General features: G+C 41.0%; 1 protein-coding gene across 3 annotated transcripts in view; it reads right to left on the bottom strand.

Annotated features, from left to right (window-relative positions):
- The window catches only part of GPATCH2L (G-patch domain containing 2 like), an 81,639-nt gene that overhangs the window by 51,693 nt on the left and 16,596 nt on the right, over positions 1–13,350 (bottom strand). For 2 of the 3 annotated variants that reach the window (XM_052696046.1, XM_052696047.1), the window contains exon 8: positions 3,052–3,143. In XM_052696046.1, the coding sequence (XP_052552006.1) occupies positions 3,052–3,143 (92 nt within the window). Of the gene's footprint in view, positions 1–3,051; positions 3,144–12,699; positions 12,786–13,350 lie in introns of all 3 variants that reach the window. The other variant, XM_052696045.1, reaches the window with a different exon arrangement.

The following is a 13,350-nucleotide window of genomic DNA, read 5'->3' as shown; positions in this document are numbered from 1 at the left end:
TCTTACCCTGTTAAAGCATTATGCATTAGGAGTCACACACAGAGGTATCACGTAGTATAGAAAGCACTAACTTTCATTTTCAGTCTCTCTCAACACTCACACAAGTGTATCAACTTATTTTTGATTATAATTGTCACTTCCTGAAAAGCAAATGAATTTTCTGCCCATTTTTTCCTTTGTCTCCACATGCAGGTCTTTTCCTAAAATGCTACTTTTCAGCAACTCAGTTGCGATATTCAGGCTAGTTAGCCTCAAACTGTGGCAAATAATGGAAGTTTAATGCTATAATGACAAACATTGTGGCATTTCTGCTACAGTAGTTTATGTCCTTTGACATTCGTACAGAGGTCTCTAACAAAACGTAACTACAAACCCTTCAGTATTGTCAGAAAAACATGTGAGAAGACAACAGAATAAACTTAGTTTGCTTGGGTCTCAAATAAACACATCTCCAGCTCCTTTCTCTCATTCCTGCAACTAGAAAGAAGCCGACATCCACATCCCATATTCCTTTTATTAGCATCTTCTGATTTCAGCCAAATTCAACTCAAAACTTTCAGTGGATGACGGCGGCGGAGGAGGTGACAGGGGAAGATTTGTAGCTGCATGTTTAAGAAAGAAGCTAAATTCATCACAATGACAGGGGAGAGTGTTGGCAGAGATTTGAGCTATTTATTCTTTTAGGAAAATCCTATAAAGAATGACACGAGGAAGCCTCTATCTGCAGTCTTGTTCATCACACTGGTGAGGAGTCCGATAACAGATGTATGCAGTAGTGTGATTTAGTGCCGGGAGCTGGCCCCTGATGTGTATTAATACAGCGGCAAAGCGGAACGAGCCCCTCTTCATCACTCATTTCTATAAAAGAGGTGGAATCTGAGATGGCCCGATGTTCGGCAGAGCAAGCCCATTTGTTCTGCTGACTGATGGAGCCAGCTCAGGCTGTGTCCTTCACCTCCATGGGGCACTCAGGTTGCAAAAAAAGGAGATCACTGAAGCAGGACCTGGTCAACAAGTGAGACGAGAGCAGTTGGACTCTGCTAAGAAGCTATTTAAAAGTGAAGAAATCCAGCGCCGTGTATTTCTGCAGTGACAGGCATGGGCCTGCATTTTGATCCTCCCGTGTTCCATCTTTTGCAAAAGGAATAAGGCACCACAAACAGAAAGAGCTTCTGCAGTGAGAAAATGAGGCTGCCGTGATTCCTCAGGGACAAGAAATTCAGCATATGGCATCTATGCAGTGATGTGTAGGTGTACGAAGGCAGAAAAATCTGCATCTGTCCCACCAACATCCAGCAAGCATAAGATGCTTCAGTTAATTCTGCATTTCTGCAGAGTAATTCTGTGTTATTTCTTTGGGCATCAGTAATTCTGCAGTCAGAGCATCTTTAACAGAAATACCACCAAACTTCAGAAATTTCCAAGTTATGTGCCCAGGTTGTGCTCCAGCTGCCACTGAGAGAACGCCGTAGAAAGTCAGCAAGGATGCAGCTTCAGTTACCCAATCACAAGAGCTTCTTTCTGTAAGTACTGTAGAAAACCCTGACCATCTTTTAATGTTGCTGGAGGTGTTTCTAAGCACGTTCAAAGAAAATCTTTGCCATTTCTGACTATTAATGATTTTGCAGCAGTTTTCTCTCTATGATCAACACAAGCATCTTGTCCAGATTCCAGAGCAACGCTCTCCTTCCTTCATTTGTAACACTTTTTTTCCCACTCCTCCTGAAAGACTATCAGACCTCTATGCTATCTTCCACTGCTGAGTTCCAATCCAGATGCAGATTCAGTTCCATGAAAAATGTTCATCATGCACTTCCTCTAATCAAATATATTTTAGATAATATTTTGAAAGATACAGGCACAGAAATAGAAGCTCTCCCTATAGAATGTAAGCAGCAACGCAGCACAGAAATTGCACTCTGAACTAAAAAACAAACAGACAGGTAAACAGTGTCTCATAATAATGAGACATGAGCATTCATACCAAAAAAAAACTGGTATACCAGAACTAAAATTCTGTGGCTACAAATATGCAATTTTATTAATCCTTTCACTACAGAAGTCTGAATACCCTAGCACAAGATACTCAAAAGCTAGAAAAGGACATCCTAAATCAACAGTCAATAACAACATTTTCATTGAGCAACAGATTATTCATTTTCATGTTCTTTTATCTTTAACATAAAACCTTTTAAACACTCTCCAATCCAGATCTCTGGCCTGGAAAGATGGCATAGCTTTCTTCCCTATTTTGTTATTCTATTGCCTATCCACCTGCCCTACAATGAAACCCACCAAACCTCATTCCTCCTATTAATCTTCAGTTCCATTGGCTTTTATGGTTTTCACATCATCATTTTTCCCATCAGCTCAACCAATCTTTGGATTGTGCACTGTCTTAATGAGCTAGCTGGAAGGTCACTGGTCATTTAGTAGCAGGAAAAATGTTTCAAGCAATGTGAGGATATAAAGAAGTCTCCTAAAGTCCTCTGTGTTCTGCATACACACTTTCTCAGATTCTGAAAGATGAATAAACCAGCTTTTTAATCACTACAACCAAAGTAAGAAAAAATGAGACTTTTTTAAGCTCAACAGCAAGACAACTCCAAGAGAATACAGCTCTTCTCACTGAGCGATCACGCAAAAACTGCCCGATTTCTCCTCCTGCAAAGTGCCTTGTGGCACCCTGAAAAAGCTACCAGCTGATGTCAACCCAAAACTGGAGGAACAGTACAGCATGCTGATCATCAAGTGCTGCACAACTTAGGAACTGAGGAAGGAACTCCTTCTTGACAAAACAGATTATTAGCCACCACACAGTGAAGCAGTAAGTTATGCTAGCTTCACATAGCTGCATTATCAGACCTTTTTGTTAGGCAGCTTTTCATGCTACACAAAAAACACACAACATTTTCTCACAAGTTGCCTTTCTCACTTTTTGTTTTTAGTTTCAAATTGAGGTAATGCTATTTTTCACTGCTCTGACTTTGGCACTGTGCCCAAGAGGGACACGACTTTAGAAATGCTGACACACACACAAATCCAGGCTACCTGACGTTGGGCTGGACACGGAGGCTGCAGCTGGCTTTCGTTTCCTCTTGATGTCCCTTGAGCACGGTGGTCCCAGGTGTACATTTGCTTGCCTACAGAGAAATTAAAACAGCAAATTAAACTCTGTTCCAGTGTCACCTTCCCACAAGATTCTGGCTGATCATCTCCAGCCCTCCTCTGCCTCAGTCTGCCCCAGTAACCAAAATGAATCAAAGGCTTCCCAGGGAAGTTTCCCTCACACCTTTTGTTATCATACAATTAGGCTTCCATTTCTTTAAGAGCGCACACCCATAAACTGAGCAGAATAATTATTGTTTCCTAGCATTTAAAGGATATGGAATAGTAATCAATTTTAAATAACTCTTTTGCAAAAGTAAAGACGTGATCAAGCAGTGATGTGACACACCCTATCATTATTTCTGCACAAGTTTAAAAAAAAGGCTGCAAAATTGCCTGGAAGAAATTACATTTGCCCGCTTATTCAGGAATTATTTTACTACATACATATATTCAGAGCTGTAGAGAACATCTCAGGATATACCTATAGTCCAAATGACTACAAAAGTAAGTTCATAAATTTAGTTAGAAACTCAAAACTTTCATGCATTTTCAAAATTAAAATTTCCTTATAGATGATACAACGAAAACAGCTGAATCTGGCTTGCAATATTATAGACTTTCTGACACCTGAAAGAGAATGGAGAGGCATAAACTGTCCCAGCCACACCAGCTGACAACCCTTTGTCAGTTAAGAAGAAACCTGCCTTATTAGGAGCGGCTCAAATAGAGCAACTCCTCCAAGTTCTACATGTTGGAAGAAAGGAAGATTCATTCAGAAAAGACAGCCTGGAGCAGAAAAAAAAAAGGAAAAAAATCAGCCCAGAGCATCTTCTCATTCTACAGAATGTTTATCCAAGCGCAAAAAACTTTCACAAGTTTTTCTACAAGATAACATGAGCAAGAGATCATTGCTTCATATTTCCATACCAAATTCTTCTTTTAAAAAAAAGATGTATCTGTAATATCATCTAAAACAATTTAGGAAGCTGAATTTATGCAACTATGAAATTTGCTGCTGTAGAACTGTACAGAACAGTGCAAGGGGCACACAAAAAATCCACGTACAAGTCAAAATTACCAATTGTTTGAATGCTGCTGGGCCTACCTACTTACCTTCAACAAGTATGCAGTCACAAAATAAGAAAGAAAAAACAACATAATAGCTACCATTCTGCATTCTCAACTGAAATTCCCAAGTTCTACATGATTTGTCATCTTAGTTTGACATTAAGGCACAACTTGAATTTATTATTTTTTTTTTTTTTTAACTTGTATTAAGTTTCACCAAGGGCCAATTTTTCAAATCATTTCTAGGAGCTCTTATCAATATAATGAGGCAGAAGTCTCCTTGCAACATGAACTAATGGCTTTCAAAAATACCAGCACACCTGGAGACTGCACATGCAAATCCCACCCTTCTACACATAAATGACTAACTTGTAAGTTAACCCATGTAGGCTAAAAGTTGCTTTTGTATATAGCCGTAATGGTGGCCATACAATATTTTAGCACGCTCTTACAATGTATTCTCAAATATTTAAGCACACATAAATAAGGAAAAGATAGACTAATTCAAGTGGAACTTCAGGTTTTTGATTCAACATCAATATTACAAAATAATACTACTGACTAGATGACTAAGTTGTTATATATGATAATCCAAATCATTATTACATCATAGTAGAAAGGTTAACTTAATTTTATGAGCTTACCCCAATTATTAGCCAGCTGATCTTTTTGGAAGACTCACTACACACTACAGAGCAGGTATGCACAATCGTCTCCAGGGCACTTCATGCAATTTTTCCCACTTCACAAATGTTAGAGCTAGATTTAGAATAAGAGCTCCTGGTTCTCCGATCCATGCTCAAACCACACCTATCCTTACCTCACAATTACAAAAAAAGAGTAAGAAAAATGAAAAAGGGAGAGAATCTCATAATTGTTTCTCGTACTGAAAATAAAGGCACACTGTACTCCAGCTGGAGACTAGTAGCAAGGACACTGAAACCGGCAGCCCTGCCTCTAACATACAAAGGCTTGGAGTTATAAATAGTCACCATCACACATATTTCATTCAGGTTTATCCCTTATTGATCACCCACGCTCTAGTTAGTAAATCAGGAACCTATTGATTACTCAGTAGCTCTGACTGCCCTGGTGGTAAAAATGTCATTTTCAAGTGGTTGGTGTACTTTACAGGCACTGTAAATCTGCATACAGGGAACCTCCAGGTGGTAGATACTTTGGGAGAGGATGAAATGAAAGAATGCATACAGGAATGATATACCTCATTAAAACACGGGCAGGAAGGGTTCCTGTTACAAATCATGAATTGTTCATTTTCTGGTAGATACCACACTACTGGTATTATATTGGTAAGAGAAGAAATTGGCAAATCCCAGTTGTCTTAGTTTCAGCTGGGACAGATATTACCCTCTTGCTGGTATGGTTCTGTGTTGTGAATTTAGGATGAGAACGATGTTGTTAACACAAATGTTTTGGTTTAGTCCTAGAAGTTTTCAGCTTCCTGTGTTGCCCTGACAGTGATGGGCCAGGGGCACACAAGGAGCTGGGAGGGGACACAGCCAGGACAGCTGACCCACACTGGCCAAAGGGATATGCCATACCATATGGTGCCATGCTGAACAATAAAACGGGGATTTGGCTGGAGGAACTGACTGTGCTTGGAGACTGGCTGGGCATTGGTCAGCAGGTGGTGGGCAACTGCACTAGCAATTTGTATATTCTTCTACCGTCGTCATTATTACTTTCCCTTCATTTTCCGTCCTATTACACTGTCTTTATCTCAACCCACAAGTTCCACCTTTTTTCCAATATTCCTCCCATCTCACTGTCATGGGGGAAGTGAAAGAATAGCTGTGTGGTGCTGAGTTGCCTGTCAGGTTAAACCATACCAGTTTATCAGCAAACTCATAGGAACAGCACTGCCAGCAAGGTAAGGTAATGGATATGCACAGCACACCATCTCACAGCAGACAGATGTTAACTATAAAGTGTGAAGAATCTGTGTCATGATGCGACCATGAATTAGTTTTTCAGAAAATGTAGATTTTAACAACTCCTCCAAACAGGTTAAAAATAACTCCGAGGTAGAACTGAACAGGGCCAAGAGGAAAGGATAACAGCAAATGCACATTGTAGCATTGTCACAAGCCTCCTTGTGAAGAAGTCAGAGGTACCAAGCATTGTGTGACAGATTTGAGCCTAAACTGAGAAAACACAACGGCACTTAATCTGATCTTACTGGCTTTCTATTTCCTCTGCTAGGCTTCTATACTTTGTTGAACACTGCACGAACAGTAACAAGAAAACTATTGGACAGTGGCTGGTGATCATAAGAAAAAAAAAAATGGCAGTGCTAAATCACCATTAAATCTGCTAGTCAACCAGACACTAACATGGAAATCAACCTGTCTAGAGAGAACCGAAATTCTGCTCCAGGAAGAGAAAAACAGAACACACCTGGAGAGACAAAGCAGGATCCAAACTACAGCTTCCCTGCTAGCTACAATATATCCAATACATACAGTAACACCACAGCTTCTTACTGACAAGAGCTGGCAAATGAGAAGTAACACGTTAGAAACAAATGGTTTTATATAAAAAAATCTATAGTTTCTTTCTAAACATGTCTATATGTATATTTTAATCACAAGCTAAAGAATTATCCAGGAAATATGGACTTATCTTTTGCTCTTAACACAGTACTCAAGGTACATGGTGATTCTACATGCATCTCACAATGGAGAAAAATCAGGCTTTGCTCTGCACAAGGCTGGGATTTGTTGTTGTCTTTAACGTGTCAGAAGGATTTTGAATGTTTCCTTGCTTCCAGTTTCCAGATAGTTATTATATAACTGTTTGTTTGTTTAAATTAAGTGTAACTGTATATACTGGACTGCTACCTCACTCCTACAGATCAAAGTGACCGCATGCTGGACTGTCAGGATCATACAAGCTTGCCACTGTCATAGATATAAAACCCAGAAAATTGTAGGGTTTAGGACTGCCAAGCAATACAATCCACGAAAAACAACACAAAGCACAAGCAGTCACCAGTTCACAATGAATATAACTGAACAGAATTAGGTCCTTCAAACCCTCTCAGTCCGTAAAATGCTGTCCTCTTAAAACTCAGAGTAAAATACACCTCAATCTCAGAACAGAAGTCTTTGAAAACATCCTGCAAAACTAGCTGCAACAGTGTGTGGCCTTTTTGGAAACAGGTGGTGCATCGCACACTTGGGGGTGTACATCTCTTACTGTAATCTCATATTATTCAGTTTCTCTCCTGACAACCTCTGGAAGAAGCAAAACAAGTTGATTATATAGACAGTATTAGGTAGCCATTAATCTACTGTCACACAAACAAGGGGTGCTATTATCCTCATGTTAAAATAAACATTCAGCAGAGACAGCATCTAACAAGGGTACTACTGCTAAAAAAAATGCCACACAACCCAAGTGCGGCTGCTGAGAGGCTATATTGCCAGCAAACACAGGCCACACGAAACATTCTTCCTGTGAATCTGGAAGCATTACCTGAGGTTTATGGTGGCACAGAGGAATTGCCAGGTCATGGCATGGATCAATGGTTGAGCACCGGGTGAGAAGGTGTGGCCAACCCAGGGAGCTCAGGTACAAGCAATACACCTGAAAGACCAGAAGGGTTGGAGCCTGGATCCACCCCTCTTCACCCTCACTTAAGGGTTAGCAGCCGAAGGAGCAGCATCTCTCCAGATAGAGGTTGCACTCCTCTTGAGCCACTGCTGGTCACCAGAAATGAGCTAATTTTCCTTCTTTGTTATCTTCTATAGCTTTACAGTACATGTATCTCAGTAGAAGGTATTATAGTCACCTTTTTTTGCTATCCAAGTGGCTTCACAAAATTAAGAGTAGGAGCAGAATTTCTCCTCCTCTTTGAAACTACAGACTCAGATGGGCACCAAAGTTTGATCTGCACTTAACTTTTGTAAATCAATACAAGTCTTGTGCATAAGAGAGTCTCCTCTGCTCTGCAGAACCTCATGGGACAACTTCTAGAGCAGATTTCCAGATTCCAAAGTCACTACAAGTTAGTTCACTTCTTCAATCATCTGAATCTAATAAGCCTTCATGCAGCAATGCTCTGTTCCCCTATGCATTCTAATCACGTAGCAGTTTCATTCACTAAAGTTTGCATATAGTGAACAGAAAGGAACACATTTTTTCAATCATTACTCAAGTAAGCATTCTAAGTAGAGATTATGTGATCCCATGTATTGTATTCTCTCTTTTCATATAGACCTATACAACACGGGTTTGCCAGTAAGAGCAGATACTTAATACGTGCCTGACCTGAGTACACAGATCTGGCAAAAGCAATATACTTCATAGCAGAAGAAACCAGTAATAACTAAACAAGATGCTGAAACCAAGGGGAACTCATTTATTTTTCACTCTGGAGAATTAGAATTCACCAAAATGGAAGCATTAGGCCTTAGACAACTGATGCTAGACTGCTGTTTGTTGCATGCCCGTCAGAAGAATTCACTTATATCCCCAACTGGAATATTAACTGGAATATTAGTAGCAAAGGAAGACATGGAAGTGTTCTGGCTAAATGAAGAAAAAAAAGAAAGGGAAGAATGATACCTAAAGCAGCTGATGCATAAACATACATATAGACATCTCAGGAAGATGAAAATGTGTGGATAGATTGCATGGAATAAACCGGATACTGTCCTGATCAAGTGGGAGAGCATGAAATTGTGAAAATTCATTCAATCCTTCAGCTACCTCAGGAAAGGCCTGACCCACTTGCAGGCAATCTCTATATTTCCATATGCTTGGATAAGAGGCCAAAAGACCAGGATCTCTGTACAGATACAACAGAATGAGGTTTGCATAGACACGCATATTTCTAGAGCTGGAATTGCAGACGTTCCTCAAATCTCCAACTGCATCACCTACTTGCCATCTCACCAGGCACTGACATCCACTTTTCTTAAGACATTAGTTTTCACCCATAACCCTATTTTCAAGACTAAGCAAACAATAAATGATATTAGGGACAATTTATTGCCTACCCTCGCTTCTTATTCTACCTGTTTTACAACTCAAATTGAAGGGAACATTGGCTCTAGACTCTTCTGGAACTCACCCTGCCTCAACAGAATTACACCCCACGAAACAACAACCTATCACATTTTTCCACTGACAGATTCACTGACTAGCCAAAGTCTAATAAAATATTCTGCTTAAGCCTGTACAAAATTGTATCAAAACCAGCGTTGCCAGCAGGAGCAGAGAAGTGATCATCCCTCTGTACTCAGCCCTGGTGAGGCCACACCTTATGTACTGTGTTCAGTTTTGGGTCCCTCACTACAAGAAAGACACCGAGGTACTGGAGATGTCCAGAGAAGGGCAATGAAGCTGGTGAGGGGTCTGGAGCACAGGCCTTACGAGGAGCTGGGACTGTTTAGTCTGGAGAAGGGGAGGCTCAGAGGCAACCTTATCGTTCTCTACAACTACCTGAAAGGAGGTTGTGGTGAGGTGGCAGTCGGCCTCTTCTCCCACGTAACTAGTGATAGGACTAGAGGAAATGGCCTCAAGTCGTGACAAGGGAGAGTCAGGTTGGACTTTAGGAAATACTGCTTCTTTGAGAGAGTGGTCAGGTGTTGGACTGGGCTGCCCAGGGATGTGGGGCAGTCACCAAGCTTGGAGGGGTTCAATAAATGTTTAGACGTTGTACTGAGGGACACGATTTAGTGGGAAATATTGGTGATTGTTGGACTGGATGATCTCAGAGGTCTTTTTCAACCTTGATAATTCTATGATTCTATGAAAATCCTCTTCAAGTGGAGTTCAAGATAACAATTCTTTTCAGACCACTCTTTCTCCCAGAAAGGTAAGTGGGTAGAAAGGAATGAAGGGAGGATCACTTGGGCTGTCCATGCCAGTCTCGTCTTGCTTGCTTTTAACAGCCAGCATCGTCAAGCAGAAACCTTAACAGACAAGACATGATTAGCAAACGCTTTGTGCTCTTAAAGGAGAGTAATTATAGGCATGTGAAAAAAGGAAGAGATCCCTGAGGTACTCTTACTTGCATGCCTCCCGAGAGGCAGCAGGGCCATTAAAAATTCCATGATGAAGAGGAAAAACAGCCTGGGAACAGCCAGGAGGCAATACAGCAAATTAATACACCAGTTGTCCCTTGGGAGGGCTGCAAGAAAGCAGGAAACTCTCCTTGCTTCACAAAATAAAATTATACCACTAATGATAACAGTCACCACACACACAAAACTGCTTCTAATGATGGGTGTGAAATTCCCAGCGCTACGCACACACTTTGAATGAATCTCTTCTCATCACTGATATAAAGCAAGAAAGGTAATCTTGGAAGTGTACAATTCACACAGCCATTCAGTCAAGACTTCCCAAAGAACATTCCACACAGAATCTCCTTGACAATGAAAAGCCTTTCCTCAACACCTCTATCTGTGCTCAGGACTTTGGCTAACAGCTCTGCCTAAATGAAGCACTACGTGACCAATCACGTGCTGCACCTCGAGATGAAGTGCACCAAAATCTACCACAGAGGCAAAGAAAACACTTCCATGGCATAGAATAGGCTCCAGCTGGTAGTTACACATCCACTGGTTAGTGGGCATGGTAGAGAGTGGCTGGCAGCTGGACCAGGTGATCTTTAAGGTCTTTTCCAACCAGAACAATTCTGTGATTTGTGATAGAAGGAATTCAACAGAAAGGTATTTTTCCACTGCACAGAGGGCATGAGATTAAAGAAACTGGATATCCATAACATCAAAACAGGTTCTTCTCTAAAACATTTCACATTGCTCTCTGGACATTAGCCTTCCCCACCATACTCCAACACTTTTCTGAGTAGAGTTTCTCCAGGACCAGATGCAGGCTGATAGAACCTGCTAAAGAGCAAGCTATAGGAACTGACTCCATCCATGAAAAGAGAGGAAAAGTAATTGGGAAATACCTGAAGAACAGTTCCTGTTAAGAGAATGTTCCTGTGAAGGAGTCAGTTTTCCTCTGTGCTCCTGGCAGCATCTCTATGTTAACATCTTGCACTGGAAAGCTCACTCATACATGAGACCACATAGCATTTTTTAATTCTTACCATAGTTTTGCATTCCCTCCTCCCCAAATTCTTTCACACATTAATAATATTTCACAATATAATAAGAAGCTACTTTTTCAAACAACAGACACAAAAATCCACTCACTGCTGGAATGGGACAAACTACTTCCCTATCAACATTCAATAACGAATCATTAGGATTATGTCAGCCACTTATTCTCTATAAGAAGGAGCCAAGCTCACACCGATAGGATAGCTGGACTATACACACAGTAAATATAAACAAATATGATCACTCCAGCTTTAGAAACATCTTGTCACAATCAATGGCTTTGGAAAAGGCCTTCACTGATCATTATAAAGGGAGACAGTTTGCCCTGTTCAAATTTGAGAGCTGTCCAGATCCCCTTTCTCAAGAAGGAACAGAAAACAGTTGGTCTCCCCTGTAACTGTTTCACAAAGTGAAACACTCAAGGCACAAGAAAGGTTACCTTCACTGCAAATGAAGAGACCAACCAATCTTGCTTCACAGGCACTAAACATCCCCAGACTGGTGCAAAAGCACCAACTTGCTTATGCACAACCTTCCAAACTATTTTTGTTCTCATCCATATGAATGTTTAAGAGCTGATTTCTCTCCCCCCCAAACCTTTTTAGCTTTAGCATGCTGCCTACAGCAGCATGAGGTCATGGTGCGGTATCACAAAATTCCCTGCAGAAGCCAGAGGGAGGAGAGGCTTTGCTGGGTAGATGCCAAGCTTTTGCTCAGACACACACAACCTCAGTACATTTTTCATGCTCTATTTGCTAATTAACAAGGGGAAAAAAAAAACCATGAAGCTGAAAGTCCAGGTTCTTTCAGATTTGGTCCTTTGTACAAGCACGTAAGCAGAACTGTGTCCCAAGCAGGACCTTGCTTCCTTGTAGAGTGGAAGAGCTCAAGGGCACCTTACCTTTAGATAGTCACCTGCAGCACAAGAACAGAAGTCACTGCCAAGGACAACTCTTGGATTTAATTTAGGATTATTCAGCAGAAGGTGCCTGAACAGCAAGTTAACCCCAACCATGCAAACTCAAATATACCTCAACATTTGGGCAAATGCTACAGGAACGCAGAAAAATACCATGCCCTTAGGAGTCACCTAATCTTGTTCTGATTTTAATACTGGACAATAATACTATACTCATTCATACCAAAGCAACTGAATGCACAAGCAAGAACAGATTACATCTGTTTGTAAAAACACAGTATGTACTGCCTAGGTGCCTTCAATACACTCTAAGTGCCTACAGTACTGAGTGTGCCAGATAATCTGCACTGGTATGTTCTATGCTAAGTTTGAACACAGGTCGCCTAGGGAAAAGTGCACTAACTTCCATGCCTGTGACAACTGTTCAGACTGCATAGTACTAATGGAGATACACATGGAAGGGAACCAAGACAACCCAACGGAGCAGAGAAAGGGAGTTACCTGGCAGTGCAGTGTGCTGGTGAGCATCTTCGGTGGGAAGCATCAGCAAGCACATCCAGAGAGTACAGAGGAGATAATGGATTGAACTGGAAAGTCAAGAGATTTTATTTAAGCAAACCATTAAAAGAAACAGTCTCCAGATACAGCTGCTCAGACCTATTCCCTACAGCTGTTCATACAGCATAAGAACACCTCTCTGAAACACCAAGGGATGAGGTTAGATGAGAACCGACTCTCAGTTCAGACAATGGCCTTGCACAGGGTGCAAATCTCATAACCATCTTCTCCCAGCAGACAGCCCTACGAGCACACTTCTTTTTCAACTCACATTATTGGAAATGCTGATTGACTGAGAGCGTGCTCAAAGAGCTCTATTGCTGCACATGAGTAAAAAAATCCATCTCCCTCTAGTGAAGCTCCTTGTCCACATTCATATTGTAGAATGGAAACTTAATGCTATAACTAAGGAGAGCACAGAACTTCCCAACAGTCTCAATATTCCCCTATATTCACACATGTCACTGAAACAAACCTCTAAAAGGCTCAGGTCCACCAGGATCTGCTCACAATGAGCCCAAAATTCATTCCACAGCAAGTGAGCTGCTCCTCTCAGTTACAAGCTTTACTTGCAAACTGCTTAAAACAATTTTC

The sequence above is a fragment of the Tympanuchus pallidicinctus genome, unplaced genomic scaffold, assembly GCF_026119805.1.
Source record: "Tympanuchus pallidicinctus isolate F22 unplaced genomic scaffold, pur_lepc_1.0 scaffold3, whole genome shotgun sequence".
Classification (NCBI taxonomy): Eukaryota; Metazoa; Chordata; class Aves; order Galliformes; family Phasianidae; genus Tympanuchus; species Tympanuchus pallidicinctus.
This window is presented reverse-complemented; position numbering and strand designations above follow the sequence as displayed.